Source organism: Cebus imitator, unplaced genomic scaffold (genome assembly GCF_001604975.1).
Source record: "Cebus imitator isolate Cc_AM_T3 unplaced genomic scaffold, Cebus_imitator-1.0 Scaffold193, whole genome shotgun sequence".
Lineage (NCBI taxonomy): Eukaryota > Metazoa > Chordata > Mammalia > Primates > Cebidae > Cebus > Cebus imitator.
In genome coordinates, this window is record NW_016107508.1 from 1000996 (window position 1) to 1022836 (window position 21841).

At 39.6% G+C, this 21841-nt stretch overlaps 1 protein-coding gene across 1 annotated transcript in view; it reads right to left on the reverse strand.

Annotated features, from left to right (window-relative positions):
• Positions 1 to 21841, reverse strand: part of CATSPERB (cation channel sperm associated auxiliary subunit beta) — a 152208-nt gene that overhangs the window by 42371 nt on the left and 87996 nt on the right. Inside the window, exons 16-18 of the mRNA XM_037745163.1 lie at positions 19765 to 19919; positions 17127 to 17281; positions 481 to 671 (exon numbers count right to left, since the gene is read on the reverse strand). Coding sequence (XP_037601091.1) covers positions 481 to 671; positions 17127 to 17281; positions 19765 to 19919 — 501 coding nt within the window. The remainder of the gene's footprint in view (positions 1 to 480; positions 672 to 17126; positions 17282 to 19764; positions 19920 to 21841) is intronic.

Below are 21841 nucleotides of genomic sequence, written 5' to 3' on the forward strand. Positions count from 1 at the left end.
AAAAAAAAAAAAAAGAAATATGTCAGGAACCTAAATATATGTAAACATTGGTAGGTTGCCCACTGGACTAAAATTTGAAATCTATTGCTCTATAAATAAGCATTTTTTTTTTTTTTTAAACAGAGTCTTACTCTATTGCCCAGGCTGGAGTGTGAAGGTACGGTCTTGTCTCACTGCAACCTCCGCCTCCCAGGTTCAAGAAATTCTCCTGCCTCAGCCCCCTAAGTAGCTGGGACTACAGGCATGTGCCACCACACCTGGCAAATTTTTGTATTTTTAGTAGAGAAGGGGTTTCACCATGTTGGTCAGTCTGGTCTTGAACTCCTGACTTTGTGAACTGTCCACCTCAGCCTCCCTAAGTGCCGGGATTATAGGTGTGAGCCACCATGCCCAGCTTAAATAAACATCAAAAAGCCTTCACAAAAGATAATTTTTCATTATTTTCTAGCCATCAAAGCTGTATGATATTATTATACTTACCTTGTGAATCAAGAGTGAGTTTATAGTTGAAATTTCCAGTTTTACTAATCAAAAGGGAACTCGACAAACAAGAGCTCTCATTCACTTCTTCTAATCCAAAAGGCTCTTTCATTTCTGTAATAGCTGAGGACAAAAATCCTTTAGGAGTCGTATGCTGCAATACTTTTCTTATGTGAGCACTTCCAGTTTTCCTAGAAATAAATACAACCATTAAGCAATTTGGATAAAACAGTGGATTAAACAAACCAATTTATGAACAAATAATTTACAAAGTTTACCTCAAGTAGCTAACAAATATTTGATTAACATTTGTTCAACCTCATTAGTAATCAATGAAATGGCAATTATAACAATGGGATGCGATTTTTAACCTCTAAAATTAGCAAAGATCTTTAAATGACAGGATTCAGCAGTAGTGGGAATTGGGTGAAGACAGGCACTCATCCACTATTGATGGGATTGTAAAGTGGAACAGGCTTCCTGGAAAGCAATTTGACATTATGCATTAAGAGCATGCTAACCTTTTTCCCTGCCTTGGTTCCATAAGTCTATTAATATGGCTCTGTCCTAAGGAAATAACTTGAAACACAGGGCTTGGGGAGAAAGCTTTCTATACAGACATTCATCACAGTATTATGGTAAAATTTAGAAATGACAAATGTCAATAAAACTAAGTAAGTGATATTACATGATTTATCTAGAGAAAATGCAATGATTAAAAGGGTGTTTACAAAGAGTTTTTAATAGTATAAGGAAAATGATCATTTGTAATGTCCAAATGAAGATAGCAAGTTGAAAGATGTTCAAATATATATAAAAAGAACTAAATGATAATTCATCAAAGTGTTAACAGTCATAATTTCTTAAACTTATCTTAATATTTTTCTTTTAGGAAATTTCTAAACTGAGCATGTGATTAACTTTGTAACCAAGAAAACAATCTGTTTCTAAAATGTTAGCCTTGCATATCCACATGCAAAAAATTCATTCTAGACACAAATCTTACAGTTGTCCTAAAAATTAACTCTGGGCTGGGTGTGGTCCCAGCACTTTGGGAGGCTGAGGCAGGCAGATTGCTTGAGCCTAGGAGTTCAAGACCAGCCTAGGCAACATGGTGAAACCCCATCTTTACTAAAAATACATAAATTAACCAGTTGTGGTGGTGCGTGCCTGTAATCCCAGCTTCTCAGGAAGCTGAGGCGGTAGGATGACTTGAGCTCGTGAGGTGGAGGTTGCAGTCAGTTGAGATAGTGCCACTGCACTCCAGCCTGGATGACAAAGCCAGACCCTGTCTCAAAAAAGAAAAGAAGAACTCTAAATGGCTCACAGATTTGAATGTAAAATGCAAAACTGTAAAACTCCTAAGAAGATAACACAGGAGAAAATCTAGATGACCTTGGGTATGGCAATGACTTTTTCCTCATTTTAAAAAATTATGTTAAAATACATGCTATGGTTTGAATGTATCTCTCAAAGTTTATGTGTTGAAAACATAATTTCCAATGCAACAGTGTTGAGAGGTAGGACTTTTAAGTGGTGATCAGACTATAAGGGCTCTGCCCCCATGAATGGATGAACGCCATTATTGCAGGAGCAGGTTAATTATTGTGGGAGTGGGTTCCTGAAAAAAGAATGAATGCAGTCCCCTCTTTCCCCCTTTCTCTCTCTCTTTTGCACATGAGTGCTTGCACACCTGTGTGCTCACATGCGCTCACCCTTTTGCTTTCCACCATAGGATGATGCAGTAAAAGGCCCTCACCAGATATGGGCCCCCCAGCCTTGGACTTCTCAGCCTCCAGAACTGTAAGAAATAAATTTCTTTTCTTTATACATTACCCGGTCTGTGATATTCTATTATAGCAGCATGAAGTGGACTAAGAAGATACACCTAACCAAATTTACCGTCTTAATGCAATGACTGTTGAATACAACACCAAAGACAATCCATGAAAGATAAAATTGATAAATTTCTCTCCAGTTTTCCTAAACACACATAAAACCATTAATTAATTTGGATAAAACAGTGGATTAAACGAACTAATTTATGAACAAATAGTTTATAAACAAAATATACCACAAATAGCTAACAAACATTTGATTAACATTTGGCCAGCCTCATTTGTAATAAAAGAAATCACAATTACAACAGTGGGATACAATTTTTAACCAGTTAGTAAAGACTTCTAAATTACAGCATTCAGCAGTGAACCCTGAATCTGTGTTAAAAAATACATGCTAGGGCTGGGCGTGGTGGCTCACGCCTGTAATCCCAGCACTTTGAGAGGCCAAGGCAGGTGGATCACTTGAGGTCAGGAGATCGAGACCACCCTGGCCAACATGGTGAAACTCTGTCTCTACTAAAATACACACACACAAAAATTATCCAGGCATGGTGGCACTGTGCCTGTAGTCCCAGCTACTTGGGAGGCTGAGGCAGAATAATCTCTTGAACCCGGGAGGCAGAGGTTGCAGTGGGCCGAGATTGTTCCACTGCATTCCAGCCTGGCGACAGAGTGAGACTCTGTCTCAAAACAAAACAAAACAAAACAAAACAAAACATGCTATGGTTTGCATGTATCTCTCATTAGTAATTGGTACCTTACTAAAATTACCAACTTCTGCTCTGTGATATACCCTGTCAAGAGAATTGGAAGACAAGCCACATACTAGGAGAAAATATTTTCAAAAGACATAAAAAGCACTGTTTTCCAAAATAAACTGTAGGGGAAGGGAGAAGAAACCTCTTTTTCCTCTATTATCCTTGGTTCCATAACTGAGATCCTGACAATTATGCTGTCAAATACAGATTAACAAGAGAAAAACAGGCAGAGTTTATTAACGTGTGCATTGTGCTTAAATGCAGGAAAAACAGCAGCAATGAGTAACTAAAGGGGTAGTTAGAACACGGGGCTTCAAAGCAAAGAACAATAAATTTTTAGAGAAGTGACAAGACAAAGGAAAATGGGTTTAGGTTTTTAGGGTCAGCAAACTGTGGAAGGTAAATAAATGGAGGAAGTTAACGGAAGACAAAGGTTGTTTTGACAAGGTTTCTTCTGTCAATTCTTTGTGTCTCTGGGTTTATTAACAGTGTAGAGTTGCTTGTGCCTGTAATCCCAGCTACTCTGGAGGGAAGACTGAGGCAGGAGGATTGCCTGAGGACAGGAGTTGGAGACCAGCCTGGGTGCAACATAGTGAGATCTCACCTCTAAAAAATTTTAAAAATTAAAAAAAAAAAAAAAAATCCTAGTTGGGTGTGGTGGCTCATGCCTGTAGTTCCAGATACTTGGGAGGCTGAGTCAGGAGGATTGCTTGAGCCCAGGAATTCTAGGCTGCAGTAAGCTATGATTGCACCACTTCACTCCAGCCTGGGTAACAGAGTGAGAATCTGTCTCTAAAAAGAAAAAAAATTTATGTAGTCTAGAGTTATCTCCAGTGATTAAGAATCATTCTGCCTTTCCTGGTGGGAGGGGGCAAAGAGTTTTTCTTGTGTCTGTTTTTCCTTAATTGCCTTCAGCTCGAGTCTTTATGCTAAAGTGGCATATTCTTTGTTGTTTTTTGATTTGTTTGGAAATTGGAGGTCTCACTATTTTGCCTAGGCTACGCTTGAACTTGAGATCCTCCAGCCTTAGACTCTCAAGTAGCTGCAACTACAGGCACACACCACTGCACAACTCTGGGGTGGCATAATCTGATCTCCTACAATACAAAAAACTCTGATAATACAACAATAAGAAAGCATACAACCTGCTTTTAAAAATGGGCCTAAGACCTTAACAGATACCTCATCAAAGAAAATATTCAGGTGGCAAATAAGCATATCAAAAAATGTTCTACATCATTTACTGATATGGCTCTCATCTTGAATTGTAATTCCCATGTGTCAAGGGAGGGACCTGCTTGGAGGTGGTTGGATCATGAGGCGGTTTTCCCCATGCTGTTCTCATAACAGTGAGGGAGTTGTCATGAGATACGATGGTTTTAAAAATGGCAGTTTCCCCTGCCCTCTCTCTCTCTCCTGCCACCATGTAAGATGTGCCTTGCTTCCCCTTCACCTTCCACCACGGCCTCTCCAGCCATGCAGAACTATGAGACAATTAAACCTCTTTCCATTATAAATTACCCAGTTTCAGGTATTTCTTTACAGCTGTGTGAAACAGACTAATGCATATGTCATCAGGGAAATGCAAATTAATAATGAGATACCACCACATGCCCATTAAAATGGCAGAAATCCAAAACCCTGACAACCCAAATACTGGTGAGTATGTGAATAACCAGAACTCTTGTTCATTGCTGATAGAAATGAAAATGATAAAGAGTCTGGAGAACAGTTTGGTCATTTTTTACAAAACTAAATATGCTCTTGGCATATGATCTAGCAAAATGCCTTGGTGTTTACCCAAATGACTGAAAACGTATATCTATACAAAAACCTGCAAATAGGCGTTTACAGAAGCTTTATTTATAATTGCTCAAACTTGAAAGCAACCAAGATGTTCTTCAGTAGGTAAATGGATAAATAAACTGTGGCATATTCAGATGACAGAATATTATATTATTCAGCACTAAAAAAGAAACGAGCTATCAAGCCATGAAAATACATGGAGAAATCTAGATGCATATTACTAAGTAAAAGAAGCCTCTGAAAAGGCTATATACTGTATGATTCAAACTATATGACATTCTGGAAAAGGCAAAACTATGGAGACAGCCAAAAGATTGGTGGTTGCCAGGGGTGAGGGAGAGAGAGGGATGCATAGGCAAAGCATAGAAAATTTTTAGGGCAGTGATTCTTCTGTATGATATTATGATGATGAGTACTTGTCATTATATATTTGTTCAAACCCACTGAATCTGCAAGACTAAGAGTAAGCCCTGATGTAGATACAGACTCTGGGTGATAAATGATGTGTCACTGTAGGTTCATGAGCTATAACAAATGTACCACTTTGGTGTGGGATGTGGCTAGTGGGGAAGGATTTGTGTGTGTATGGGACAAGTATATAGGAACTCTATTGTCTGCTCAATTTTGCTGTAGAGATGTAATTAATTAAAAAATAAAGTTTATTAATTACTTTTAAAAAGTTAACCTCTTTGTATCTGAAGTCAATGGCCAATGGTCAGGCAGCTACCTTAATTAGGAGGCTGTCTCCTCACTTCTTCCTAGGATTGCTTTTGGGGGTGATTAAGCACTGCTGTTCTAGGAGAGGACAGAAATCAGCCTTCAAAGGAGAAGGAAAGAGGATCTGGGCAATGAAGAAAAGTCTGTAAGTTTTAGAGGTGGAGAGGAACAACTGTTGAGTGGAGAAGACACTGCAAAAAGACAAATATCCTCAAACTAAGCTACCTATGTATCCTAAGCTCTCATTCCAATGCCTATGCCGTTTCCCCAGCCCAGCCGATCCCTTCCACCCCATGCCAATGGAACTGTTTTCATCAAGGTTACTACAGCCTAGAATGGTGCCAAATTCAAAGGTCACATCTTTAATCTTATTTTACTCAAGTCTCTTTGCAGCACGCATCACAGTTGATCACGCCATGCTTTCTTTAACCCTCTCTTCTCTTGGTTTATATGGCCCCACATTTTCTACCCTGTGGGCTGCTCCTTCTTATCCTTCTTTGCTAGGGCCCTCTTCTCAGCCCAGTCTCTCTTCTGCAGGTAGAATCACCCATCTGTATCTGAACAACTGCCAAATGCCAAGTTTCTGCTCTGACTCTTCTGAGTTATGAATTCATACATCCAACTGCCAACTTCATATCTTCACTTAGACACTAACACACATTTCAAACTCAACACTTCTAATGTGGCACTCCCAATTACCCTGCCTGATACCTGCACTTTTCATCTCAGAAAATGGCAGTGTCGTCCTCCTAGCTACAAACTATGAACCTAGACAATTTTTGATCACTCTCTTTTTGCTCATATCCTTCATAGGCAAGCACATCATCAGATCCTGTCTTCCCTCGACTGCACCTGCTCCAGCACCATCGTTTCTCACCTGACATCTCATTGCAGGTGGTACTTCAATAACTTTCTAAGGGGCTTAGCAGCTTCTACTCACACCCTGTCCCATACTTTTCACAGCAGAGTGATCCCTTCAAAAATATAAATTGGGGATTATTTAAAAATAATCCAGTAAAATTCTATGGTTTCTGCTGACACCAAGAAGAAAATTTACACTCTTCCTGCAGCCCACAATACCATCTTTGATCTGGCACTTTCTGACCTCCTTGCTGGCCTTTCCACCACACCATCACTATGTATCATCTATACTGGCTTTCTCCATGTTTATTAAACACATCCCAATTTTTCTTGTCTTACCCTATGCAACTTCTTTAACCTGGAAAGGTCTTTCATTGGTTCTTTGCTCTTTGTTCTTGGGTCTTTGCTTATCCTTCTCACTCCCTCTGTCATATTTACGTGCTTCAAAGCACACACTAGATATCATTTTTTTTGGTTTACCTGTTTATCAACCTGTATCTGTTTATTAGAATGTCATCTACATGCAGGGAAGAGCCTTGTCTATCTTATTTACCACTATATTCCCAGTGCCTAGCACAAGACTTGATATGTAATAGGCACTCAAATATTCATTGAATGCATGAAGAGCTTCACTGAAACCTTTGCATGTAGATGATGTATTTCTTCTGGGCAATTTAGTAGAGACATGGACATTAAGTTATCACTTTTAAGATTTTTGTAAAGATTCTTTAGAACAACTGACCTTGTTACGAGATGACAGAAGTTCCTTCTCAAATATTTCACCATTTGTGCAATGACTATACTTCCCTTGTTATCAACCAGATATTGTCTTTTATCTGTGTATATTTAATCAATTCTTACTGTAAAAGGATTTTGATTCAATACCTAACATCTCATTGTAGGTGGTGCCCTATACCTTTGTTGAGATTATGCAAGGCTTCTCGCCTCCATGATCCAGATTCCTTGATAATATCCAGAATCCCTTCTTTTCCATCATCTAACTTTAATTCTTGACTCTTATTCCTCAAACTCTCATCTGAATTCCAAGTCTACCATTTGCCATTTCCATACCGCCTGATTCCTCATCCACAGTCTGTCTACCTCAGGTACCTGTCCTCTTAAGCACAACGTAAGAATCTCAGACAGCATCACCACAATAAGATCATGTGTAGCTGGATGCAGCAAATAGAAGGCAAGCACAGATGTGTTTTTTAAGGCACAGAGCCAGATAATGAAGTAATGAAAATGGCTCTGATCCACTGTCCTGGTGAGTCTGTTCCCCATGCATCTCTTAATCCATTCATTCCTCTCAAATTTTACCATCGACATCTTAGACTAAAACACCAAATATTTTAGCCTAGGCTACTGCAAAAGCCTTCTAAATGATCTAAGTGCATCCATAATTGTTACCCTCCAGTTCATTCTCCATATCACAGCTACAGAGACACTCTAAACGAAAGCTAGAGTATTTAAGAGAAATGAGAGTTGAAGAATTTAAAGAAGGAAGTAGTAACGGTGTGTTGTACATCTCATCTCTCATCTCTTTGCCACCCTATATGGAGAAAGAGAAGTGCTTCTCTCTCACAAAAAGCCAAGAGGGACTTCAAGGGGATCACTTTAGAAGCTGTAATATGTCTTCTGAGGTTTGAGGAATAGAGGGACTGCAATTGGACTCATTCTTGAGAAATATAAAGAGTGGATACTGACTAGACACCTAGAGTTTAATGATTTCATATGCAGTGGGAAAGAGATAAAGTTATCAATTAACTTTAGACTTTCAAGCTAACACACATGTAAAAATCTTGGGTAACACAAAAAAGCAAAATAAAACAGGGTGTAAAAGTCCCAATCAAGTAGAAGAAGAAAAGAATGAAAAGAGGAGAAAAAAGAACCTTAAAATAAGGTAAGCAAGAAGAGAAGACAAAAATGAAACATAGAAGAAGTGGGACAAATAGAAAGAACAAAAGAAGGTGGTAGGAATGAAGACAAATATATTCGTAAAAATAATAAATGTAGTTGAACTAAACTCTCCAACTGAAGGACAGAAATTGTTAAATTGGTTAAAACCATAAAATTCACTTATATCTTTTATGACATATATAAAGCAGGTGAAAGTTAAAAATTAAAATAATATATCATGAAAATATTATCCAAAAAAGGCTGGTGCCATGTATTAATAACAACAAAAAAGCTACAAACAAAAATTGAAACTCATAACAAAAAATCCTCGATTTGAGTAGGCATTTCTACAAAGAAGATACATGGGTGGCCGATAAGCATGTGAAAAGATGGGCAACATCACAAATCATTAAGGAAATGAAAGTCAAAACCAAAGTGAGATACCATCTCACACCCATTAGGACGGCTATTAAAAAAAAAAAGCACAGGGAAAATAACAAGTATTGGCCAGGATATGGAGCAATCTGAACAGCTGTACATCACTGGTGGGAATGTAGAATGGTACAGCTGTGGAATATGGTATAGTGATTCCTCAAAATATATTTTTTATTTTTAATTTTTTGACTATATATATTTTGTTGCACTTTATTCTGAAAATATTAAACATAGAATTATATGATGCAGCAATTCTACTTCTGGGTATATGCTAAAAAGATTTGAAACAGGGACTCAATATTTGCATACCCAGGTATATAGCATCATTATTTATACTACCCAAAAGGTGGAAGCATCCCAAATGTTCATCAGTAGATGAGTGGAAAAACAAAATGTGGAATATATATGCATGTACAAAATGGCATTTTACTCAGCCTTCAAAAAGAAGGAAATCCTGTCACATGCTACAACATGCATAAAGCTTGACATTATGCTAAGTGAAATAAACCTGTCACTAAAGGACAAATACTATGATTCCACTTATAGAAGGTACCTAGAGTAGTCAAATTTATAGAGACAAAAAGTAGAATGGTGGTTGCCAGTGGGAGATGGAAATGAGGAGTCATTATTTAATGGGTACAGAGTTTCAGAAGACGAAAAATTTTAGAGATTGATGGTGATGATGGTGAATGAATTTCATGCTACAGAACGGTACACTTTAAAATGGTTGAAAAAAGCATAATAAAGAAGGCACTGTAATACAAAAAAGCATTATAATGATGAAAACAGTCACTAAATACTAATAAAATGTTCAGCTGATCATGAGGATGTGACTATTCTAAACTTACATGTACTGAATAATTATCTCAAAATATACAAGGCAAAATGGACACAACTATAATTAAAAAATGGACAAATCGATGCACACAGTAGGAAAGTTTAATGCAACTCTCTCAATAATTGATAGATCGAGCAGAAAAAAAATCATTAAGGATATAGAAAATTGTAATATCACAAAGAACAGGATTAATCTAACAAATAAATATTAATATTGCATGCAATAGAAAGACATTCAGAACACAACACCCCAAAACATCTGCTCTAGCCTATTGATTGAGTTAAAGTCACTTAAAAAAAAAAAAAAAAAACCACAACACACAACAGCAAATGCAGGAAGGACACTCTGACCTACCTAAAGGCAGGAGATAAAACTCCCATGTAGAAGGTGTCCTCCTGGCACCTGGAGAAGGACATTGTTTTTATTACCAGAGCCAGGGGCCAAAGCCAAGCGAAATCTGTACAAACACACCTTGTTCAACTAACCCTTATCTCCCCAGCCACTTCTTCACAGTTAACTACCCTAGCCCAAGCCCCCTAGCCTTGTCACATTTTCACAACTTACTACTTTTTTATTCAACACAGCATATTCGTGTTCAACTCTAACTGCTTCTTTGGGGGTCTTCATTTCTTTAGGAGGGCTCCCATGTCACATAAAAATTACATTAAATAAATGTGTATGCTCTTCTCCTGTTAATCTGTCTTATGTCAGTTTAATTATCAGGCCTAGCCAAAAAACTCCAAGGGGATAGATGTAAAATTTTGCCTCCCATACAAAATATTTACTGAAATTGATCATAATGAATGGCCTAGTCTTAGTCCATAAAGTAAATTTCAAACAATTTCAAAAAACAAATTTTCAAGGAAAAAATATTCGTCTTAAACTCTTCCAGAAAATAAAAAAATAATTGTTTATGAGGCTAATATAATCTCATTAACAGAACCACAGAAGGACAGCATGAGAAAGAAAAATGACAGGCAAACTTCCCACATGAACATAGGTGTTTAAATCCTAAATATTAGCAAACGGAGTCCAGAAATGTATTGTATGAAAATAGATAATACACAATGACAAAGACAGGTACTTTCCAGGACTTTAAAGTTGGTTCAACATTAAATTCACAATATAATTTACAATGTTAAATAAAAAGTTAAAGGAAAAAATTCTATAGATAAGCTCAATAGATACAGGAGAAACAATAATTTAAAACCCCAAACACCAAATCTCTTAAACTAGAAAAATAGATAAATTTCTTTAAATGATAAAGTGTTAAAAAATATGAAATGCTTAATATATACACATACACACACACACACACACACACACACACACACACACACACACATATATATATATATATATATATATATTTAAAGTCAGGAACAACAATAATTCCATTATCTTCGATTTAACAAGGTATTGGAAGTCCTAGCCACCATAACAGGAAAAAGCTATAATAGGCTAAGAAATGTTAAGGAAAAAACAAAACAAATTATAGTTGACCCTTGAACAATGCAGAGGTTAGGGAGGCCAACCCCCTGTGCAGACGAAAATTCACATATTACTTTTAACTCCCCCCAAATTTAACTATAAGTAGGCTATTGTTGACTGGAAGTCTTACCAATAATATAAACAGTTGATTAACACATATTTTGTATGTTGTATGTCTTACACAGTGTATTCTTATAATAAAGTAAGCTACAGGAAAAAAACGTTATTAAGAAAATCATAAGAAAGGGAAAATATAATTATTATTTCCTAAGTGGAATGGATCATGATAAAGGCCTTCATCCTAGTCATCATCACATTGAGTAGGCTGAGGCGGTCTTACTGACTCAGGGGTAGCAGAGGCAGAAAAAATTCCAAGTATAAGTGGACCTGCACAGTTCAAACTCACGTTGTTCAAGGATCAATTGTACTGGCAGGTAATATGATTATCTACTTAAAAATATTTATACAGTATGGAGATTTCTCAAAGAATTAAAAATAGATTTACCATTCAATCCAGTAATCCCACTACTGGGTATCTACCCAAAGGAAAAGAAGTCATTATATTTTAAAAAAACACCTGAACATGTATGCTTATTGTAGCATAATTCACAATCGCAAAGACATGGAATCAACCAAAGTGCCATCAGCTGATGAGTGGATAAAGAAGAGGTGGTATATATATATATATATATATGTACCATGAAATACTATTCAGCCATACAAAATAACGAAATAACGTCTTTTGAACTGAAGGCCATTAACCTCAGCGAAGTAACTTAGGGACAGAAAACCAAATACTGCATGTTCTAACTTACAAGTAGGAGCTAAGCTATGGGTATGTGAAGGAATACAGAGGGGTATAGAGGATATTAAAGACTCAGAAGAAGGAAGGGTGGGAGGCATGAGAGAGGAAAAACTACATACTGGGTACAACGTACACTACTTGGGTGATGGGTACACCAAAAATCCAGATTTTACCACCGCACGATTCACCCATGTAATCAAAATTCACTTGTACCCTTAAAGCTATTGAAACTTAAAAAAATTTAAAAACTTACCTCTACTCCAAAACCCAAGAGAATATGCAGAAAAAGCACTAGAATTATTAAAAGAATTTAGCAAATTTGAAAGATATAAGATTACTCTATAAAAGGCAATCATAAGACTTCTGGTTTTGCTTTAGATGCAGAAAGATGAAATTGAACAAGAAAACAAAATAAAAAGTAGATACAGTATAAAGTCATGAGTTTTCTCTAGCTCGTCAGAGAACTAAGGTCACGAGACAACCAACTAACCTGAAATCCAGAGCAATAAGCCATTCCAAGGAGAGATTGAACACCAGGGCAGTGTCACCTATGGAAGAGCATGGGAAGTAAAAACAGTGCTGGCCACAACAGGAGCAAGTAAGAATTAGCTGAACTTGTAGAAAAGGGCCAAAGGCGGGCGTGGTGGCTCACGCCTGTAATCCCAGCACTTTGGGAGGCTGAGGTGGGCGGATCACGAGGTCAAGAGATCGAGACCATCCTAGCCAACAAGGTGAAACCCCATCTCTAAAAAGAAAAAAAGAAAAATAATAAAAAAATTAAAAAAGAAAAAGAAAAGGGCCGAAGGCCAGCTATGTGCTAGCATGTGAGTCTGGAAGTGCTTGGGCGCCTGACAAATGGCAATTTGCACTCACTTGCAAACCCCACAGGCTTCCCTTGAAGGCATGAGGCAAAGACTGAGGCAGAGCAATAGACCAGAGACAGCCCCCCACCACACCGTGAAGGTGCAGGTAGTTTGTGGGGATCAGAGGTTGGCAGGAAACAGCCCTGAAACATCACCTACTTCCCTGAACCTTCTTTCACAGGAAGTAAAAGCCTTAAACCACAAGAGGTTGGGTGTTAGGTGCTTTTGCACATAGGCCTCAAAAGCTGATCAGTGGCTGAGTGTTAGGGGGGCATCAGGAGGGTTCTGGCACAGAAGTCCTCCCTCCTTCTCTCACCCTTTTCCCCTATAAAGCAAAAGCTTTTACCTACTGCCAGGGAAGAAGTAAAGGTACACTCACCCACAGGGCCCAGGGAAAGACATGTCACAGAGGAGGGAAGGATGAAAATAATAACTTCTACCCTTAGGAAGAATCAGGAATCTGTCTTGGTCCTAAAATTCTAAGAGAACTAAGAATTCTCTTACTGCAGGGGAAGAGCATGAAATTCCCACCCAAGATCTATCTTACAGTGATATAAGGCAGAATTTGGTTGCAAGAGGTAATTTCTATTACCAGGTTTTGGGGTTATTTTTCTTAATGGAACTCAACAAGCTGAGTCTAACATATAAATGGAAGACCAAAAGCCAAGAAAAAGCAGGGGGACGGGGTTATTCATACAAGTTTCATAATTACAGTCATTTAGTCAGTGTGTCACAGAGAAGACAAATACACCAGTGAACTAGAAGAGAGGACAGGAACAGAACAATGCATATACGGGACTAGGATATATCACAGGGCAGCGCTGCAGATCAGTGGGGTAAGAGGGGCTTGTGTCAACAATAGATTACCCAGGTTAAAAAAAAAAAAGAAAAACTGGATTCCCAGTTTACACTAGACACGTCAATTCTACATAGGTAAAATTGAGAAGCTGGGTGGATGGCTCACACCTGTAATCTTAGCACTTTGGGCAGCCAAGGTGGGAAGATGACTTAAGCCCAGGAGTTCAAGATCAGCTTGGACAACATGGCAAAATCCCATCTCTACAAAAAAAAAGAAAAAAACAAAAAAAATGACAAAAACTAGCTGGGCGTTGTGGCATGTGTGTGCCTGTAGTCCCAGATACTCAGAAGGCTGAGGTGGAAGGATCACTTGAGCCAGGGAGGTCAAAGCTGCAGTGAGTCATGATCGCACCACTGCATTCCAGCCTGGGTGACAGAGGGAGACACTGTTGAAAGAAATGAAAGAAAAAAAGAAAGAGAGAGAAAAAAAGGAAGGAAAAAGGAAGGAAGGAAGAAAGAAAGGAAGGAAGGAAGGGAGGGAGGGAGGGAGGGAGGGAGGACGGTAGGAAGGAAGGAAAGAATTTAACATGATTCCAAGACAATATAGGAGAATAGCTACATAAATTGTAGCGTATTTATGTGATTGAATTACAGATCACATATCAATATTGAGTAATTTCAAAAGCATAATGTTGAAAAAGGCAAGTCATACATTTTGCAAAACTAGTGTTAAAGCTCTAAAGCAAAACTTTAAAAGATGTTAACATAAAATCCAAGACAATGCTTATCTCTGGGAAACAAGGGTCATGTGGGGTGGAAGGGAGGCAGGAAAGAAAAAAAAATGCTGCCCAGAAGGAAAGGGCAACGGGACCCCAACCCCGTGATAGAATTCCAGGGGCTGGCTGGGTGGGAGTAGTTGTTATGAGCTGCAAGAGTGGCATTGCCCATGCCAAAGACTCTGGAGGTCTCCAGCAGGAGGACTTCTTGCTCCTTTACTTCACCTCTCTTCTTTCACCCAAACTCTGAGGCTTAAGAAAAGACCAGAAGAACAAGGTGAAGGAAGAGAGTGGTAGTTGGGGGAAGGTTCCAGGCTAAGAGGAACAGCATGCTCAAAGGCCTCCAGGACAAAAGGAGCAGGATGTGTTACAGAAACCAAAGTTAAACCAGAGTGACTTCACTGCAGTGAACAAAACAGAGAGGTCACTCGAGAGAGTGGAGCCAGGTCAGTGGGGCTTTTTGAGTTCCAGTAAGGAAGTTGGATGTTATTCCAGGAGAAACATAGGATTCTCTAAACAAGGGCTCCAGCCCCAAGAAAATAATCTCTCAATGCTCTATATGCCCCTTTTGCAGACGTAGTCAACTGTAATCACATACTTGTCTCCTTCTGGGCTAGAATATAAGGTCATGGAATGAGGTGCTTGAATGTCATGCTCACCACTGTGTTGCAGCACCCACCACAGTGCCTTACTGGTCATCAGTGTTAAATGGTGATTGGTGGTGTAAGGGAATGGCTCACTCTGCCTTTCACCCTGACTACCTGAATAACTGCCTTTGGCCTCCTGCAGGCTTGGGAACACTGGGCTCCCAAATTCTTCACCTGCCCAGTTGAAGTTTCACTTGCTCTCCAGGTCTCTGACCCTCGCTTCGCTCATATTTCCTGCCTTGAAGCTACCCATTCCCTAGTTTCTGTGCAAACAGAGCAAAGTTACTGAATCTTACTATAGATTGTACTCTTCTGGTTTTTAAATATTCTGATCCTTAAGAGAATGAGCATATGCTTTTAAAAATAATGAGAATACAATAAATTAATGTTAACATTGGGATAATATTAATCATATTAATATTAAAATATTGAAAAGTGATTCTGTAGGTTTTCTACAGAAAAACACCTACATAAACACAAACTAACTGATCCGGAATATCACACATACAAGATCCACCTAGCGCAAAAAATAATTCTAGAGATCACTGACACTTTTGTTAGAGACAAATTTATACAATCCTCATGGGAAAAATACTGCTGACATTTATTATATTAGGTCTGATTCCCACGTTCCCCTCCACTTCGGAGTGAGCTGCCTCACGGTGCAAGGTATTGTTAGCTGTGGGACAAGATATGTATTGACAGTCCCAAACACCTATAATATACAGATTCCAACCTGGTATAAGAATAGAGTCCACCACATTGAGACAAGGTGAGCATCTTAGTCTACTTGGGCTGCTATAACAAAATACCATAAACCAGGTAGTCTATAAACAGCAGAAATTTATTCTCACAGCTCTAGAGGCTGAAAAGTCTGAGATCGAGATGCCAGCAGAGTTGGTATCTGTGAGGGTCCACTTTCTGGTTTATAGATGGTGTCTTCTATGTGTGTCCTTCGATGGTGGAAGGGCCTAGCTCGCTCTGTCCTTCAGTCTTTCCAGGGGTGGAAGGGCCTAGCTAGCTCTCTGGGGTCTCTTTTATAAGGACACTAATTCCATTCATGAGGGCAGAGTCTTTATGATCTAGTCACCTACCACCTTGAGGGGTAGGATTTCCACATGTGAATTTTTGGGGAAAATGGATATTTAGACCATAGCAGTGAGTTTCTGGTAATCTGAAATTGTTGAAATTATTTCTTTTTTAGTTGGTAGATTTGGGGGTTATAGAATTCATATTCTTTTTTTTTTTTTTTGAGATAAGAGTCTCATTCTGTCAACCAGGCTGGAGCACAATGGAGCAATCTTGGCTCACTGCAGCCTCAGCCTCCCAGGCTCAAGCAATCCTCTGGCCTCAGCCTCCAGAATAGCTGGCACTATAGGCACACACCACCACGCCTGGCTAAGTTTTGTGTTTTTTTGTAGCGATGGGGTTTCACCATGTTGCCCAGGCTGGTCTCGAACTCCTGGGCTCCAGGGATTCACCACCTCAGCTTCCCAAACTGCTGAGGTTACAGGTATGAGCCACCACACCTGGCCAATAGGATCTAAATTTTTGGGTCTACTTTTTGGAATAATTTTCTTGGCCAAATAGAGTAAGTCTTTTTTGACAACCCACAAGGCCAAATACATTTACAGACTCCAAGATGTCTTGCATGATGCCCCAGTTTTAGAAATCTAGGACCATTTATATCAGTGCCATCAGGCCAAGCTGTAGAAATATATGTCTCTTGAGTACCAAAAATATTCTGGACTACACTGGATACTCCCTGTCCACAGAGTTTACTCACATGACAATTCTTGTATGTCCTAGAGACCAACACATCTAATGTAGTGGAGGCTATCTTTTATGAAATATTGCATTGCACAATATACAGAATTCTCAGAAATGCTTACTTCTAACATCTCAGTAAGAGTCAATAACTCCTAAAGCTACCTTTAAGGCCTAATAGCTCTTATTCAGAATATAAATTCTGGCTGGGTGCCACAGCTCACGCCTGTGGCATCCCTCTACTGCACTCCAGCCTGGAAGACAGAGCAAGACTCTATCTCAAAAAACTTTAAAAAGTAGATTCTAGAAACCAATATGCCATCTAAATATATGCAAATAACTACCCGGAGTGGATCACTTTTCCATAGTGTATATTGGTGAACTTCTTGCTGTAGATCGTTTCCTGGGGTTCGTTCTCAGGTACATATGCGAAAAAGATAATTTCATCTAAGGTGGTGTGCTGTGGGGCAAGTGCAGTCTCAAAGCCCATATCTGGAGGCTAGAACCAGAGAAAAGAGAATACTATATTTAAATTGCTTAATACTTCGACTCTGACAAAACCCAAGTCACAGATTTATTTCCAGTTCACATTAAAACAATACTGGTTTACTTATCAATTGAGGAAATACATCAACATGTTCTGCTGGAATATCCATGTGTGTGCAAGGGAAGAGGTATTTTCCTGTTAAGGAGGAATGGAAGTTCTGATGAATAAGATTTGGTGTAAGATTCCTGTGCCCTTCGTGGATGGTTGGAGCAAAAGGGTACATGGAAACTTGATTCACATTGTGTGTGTGTGTGTGTGAGGAGCCTAGAGATGCAGATTTTAGAACTGGGTTCTTATTTGGAGTTTTATTTATGAAAAGGCCTGTGAAATCCCTGTCCTCACTTACTGCTCCTGATCTCGTGCTAGAGACTCTGGACAGCTGCTTTCTGAGTCTCCAAATTGGCAGCATATTCCGTTCCCCTTTCCTGACTCACAGACCTCCCCCTGCAGTCTACCCAGGCACTTCTGGCCTAGATTTCTGATCTACAGCGCTTTCTTTTCAACACATCTTTCTCCAATCCTGACCCTGTCCTGCCTGGGGAACCTTTAGGGGAGAGAAAAGAGGTGGGGACCATCCCGAAAGGGGATGTTGGAGTTGACTTTGTTGCTATGAAACAAGGTGTGGGTGGTGGATCGTGCAGGCTGGCTGGGGACACATCCATCCCATCGTGCCTCCAAGACTCATCTTCTGTCATGCCTTTTTTCCTAGTTACTGAATTTTGGGAATGCACTGAGGAGAAATGGGAAATAGATGCCAGGAAAATAAATGTGGGAATGAACCAAATGGCTTGAGGACTCTTGAAAATCACTGAAATGGCTAAAACTTTTATAATTCTGTATGACATTGTAGTCTGGGAGTGGCAAGCATATCCTAGGGAAAGTGTATGCAAGCCCAGTGGAAGGCAGCAGGGTGGCTGAGAGCACAGGCCCTGGGGGGATCAGTTCCCTGGGATAGATGTCTAATCCCAGTAACTAACCAGCCTCTCTGTGCCTCACTTTCCTCATAAGGAAATAGGAATAAATAGTTGTTACAGAAATTAAGAGCTCTAACACTGTAGTAAGAGCTAGTGATTATTTTATCCAGAGAGAATGCATGCATAGTTTGTTTGTGGAGAGGGAAGTGATGTTGTTGAGTGTGGCTTCCTCAAACTTGGCCTGATTATACAAATTCTTGTAGGTTTTTCTTCTTTTAATAATCTAAACTTTCACATAAGGGAACTAAGATACTTCCAACAAATTGTGAAATTGGTGAAAAATTGAGGTAAATGCTTTTTTTTTTTGGTTAGTTCTATCCTCTTGCTCACATCATTCACTTTGTATAAATGTGGAATCCACACCCCAGACTTGAGCAAAGACACAGGGAGTCACATGGTGGTATCTTAACTCTCCCATGAAAGTTCCAACCCTCATTCTCTATGCATGTCTCAGACAGGGGAAGCTAACACACTATCCTATTAACTGCAGTTTTGGCCTGGTAATTGGAATGATCTTTTAAAACCAGATTCATCCTTTGTTCTGTTTCCTTTAAGTCAATGGGCAGGTTTTACTAACCCCAGTCAAAAATATTTGATAATTTGCTGATGGTTTGAGAGTGTCCATTTTTATAACTGGTGCCCGAGGATGAGCTGTTTTCACAAGTAGCATATTACACATTAAATATTATAAAAACCTGTATTAAGTGTCATCTGTAAAGAATAGAACTCCTTTTTATGTTGTCACTAGAAAAAGAAGAAACCAGCGGGCAGGGCTAATAGGAAAAAAGAAAGGCAGGCCACAGCTCATGTTCTTTTTTTTTTTAATTTTTTTGAGGCAGGGTCTTACTCTGTTGCCCAGGCTGTAGTTCAATGACATGATCACAGCTCACTTCAGCCTCAACTTCCCAGGTTCAAGTGATCCTCTCGCCTCAGCCTCCCGAGAAGCTGGGACTACAGATGAATGCCACCACACCAGGCTAATTTTTGTATTCTTTTGTAGAAATGGGGTTTCACCTCGTTGCCCAGGCTAGTCTCCAACTCCTGGGCTCAGGCAATCTACCCACCTCAGCCTCCCACAGTGCTAGGATTACAGGCATGTGCCATGGCACCTGGCCTCACAACCCATGTTTCTTCAGGGCCAACCTTAGGAAGTAGAGAATCAGCCCTACCTTGGCCTGGGCTGGGAGTAATGGTTCAAGCGTAGAATGTCTAGTGGTGTTCTGCTGTGAAGATATGTGCATGAAGGTATTCTAGGTGGAACTGAAGCTATATAACCCCATATGGGACTTGGAAGAAGATTTGGAGATGTTGGCGGCACATAGAGGTTTTTCCTTTCATTCAATAGAGCAAACTGCATTAATGAATTTGTCCCAATGAAAATACTTTCCCATTATTCTGTGTATTGAATGTGGCATCTATTCTTAAAATGAGGCAAATTGTTTCAATGCATTATATACCGACCTGTCCAAAAAGACTTCTAAAACGTCCAAAGGTTGCGGGTGGTCCACTAGCTTCAAAGTGACCCGGAGTCAGCTTATGTAGGAACCCCAACTGGTCATAGTATAAAGTGAAAATTCTATCATTAACACTTCCAGCTGCAGTGTATCTTCCTAATCCTATTAGGAAATAGAGAGAAGTGTCTTGATACTGATATAATAGAAGTCGAAAAATGTTAATACCATACCTTGTAAAGACATCTTCATTTAAACTAACAGGTGGAAGTAGGGCCCTGAGATGCCTGAATTAGGAAAATGAATGCTAGTTGTTAAGTTCCTGGGAAGTCTTCTCCAGACTCCATGTCATTACAGAACCTGTTCACTGAAGTAGGTGAAGAAACAAACAGAGGGGATGTTGAATTAAGAGATCTAGAGGAAAAGAGGTTAGGTCTCTGTAGTATTGGTTTCTCTTCCTATTACCAGCAAATCAGATTCCTGAAGAAGTAAAAGGCAGTAATAAAACAACCCTCAGGAAGGCAAGGGGAATCATCAGTAGACATTGTGTCGCTAAGTAATACTAGGATTAATATGTTGAACCAAACTGGACATCCCGTGGTTCTCTCATCCTTAGGGCACCACGTTGAGAGGCACTGTCAGTAGTCAGATGGTGCAGCACCATTCACTTAGCCAGACAGACACTGGTCCTGAGACAGGGTCCCCTCCTTTCGAAGGAACTAGAGTGAAAGATCATGGCTCAGGATGAAGAAGTCTAATTTCTGCACACTGCACCCCACCCAAACCCACCCAGTTGGCTCAGGTTCTCCTAGTTTTTTCTACACATTGGAGTGTCCTAGGACTCCGCTTTTAGATTTCTTCTCTCACTATCTTTGGAGATCTCACTCTGTTTTAGGATTTTAAATCCATCTTTAGGAGGATAATTCCCAAATTTAAGTCTACTGTCTAGTGCTGTTCTCTGAAGTCTAGACTTACATAGCTGACTGCCTTCCAACAGCTTCATCTGATGTTGGTTGGGCCTCTCAAAGTGAACTCCATCCATACTGAGCTCCTGATCCTCATGCAAACCTCCTCCAGCCCCGGCCTGCCTCCCCTTCATTAATGGCAGCTGCATTATTGCTGCTGTTCAGCCCCAAAAACCTCGGTGTCATTGTTACTTCCTCTTCCTCTCACACCCTGTATTTAATCCATCAGCAATCCTATTGACTCTAGCCTCATTATATGCATAGACTCCATCCACTTCTCACCTCTGTCACCACTATCACCCTGTACAAGCCACTGTCATCTCTCTTGTGTTTCCCAATTGGTCTCCGTGATTCTGCCTGTAGCTCCCTTCAGTCTATTCTCAAAAAAGCATCCAAAGTAACACTTTAAAAATGTTAAGTCGCTTCATCCACTCCCCTCATCAAAACTCTCCATGGCTTCAACCTCTTTCTCAGTAAGAGTCAAAGACCTTGCAATGTCCTCCAAAGGCCACCATGGTCTGAATTCCAGTCCCTCTCTGACTTATCATCTATGACTTTCTGCGGTGCTTACTCTGCTCCAGCTATACCAGCCTGAGGTTGTCTATGTCCACAATTAGATAATCTGTTACAGAAACAGCTATCCTCCTTCCTCTCCAACCTTATGCTTTTAATACGTTGTTCTTGCCTGTCTAGGCTAATTCAGCCCTCCAATACAATGATGAATAGAGGTAGTGGTAGATGCCATAGCAAAAGCTTTTGGTGTGTTATTGTAAAATCTGATTGGATATTTGTTATAGCTTCTTTCCCCCCTAGATACTCTTAATCAAAAAGTTACCTTCTGTTCTTGCTTTAATAAGTGTTTGTTTAAAAAATCATGAATGGCCAGGAGCGGTGGCTCAGGCCTGGAATCCCAATGCTTTGGGAGGCTGAGGCAGGCAGATCACCTGTGGGCAGGAGTTTGAGACCAGCCTGGCCAACTTGGTGAAACCCTGTCTCTACTAAAAATATAAAAATTAGCTGGGTGTGGTGGTAGGCACCTATAATCCCAGACGATGCAAAGCAGGGCTGCAAATCTCACAGAGGCCTTCCAATAGCCATAACCTCTCAGACAGGTTTTTTTTC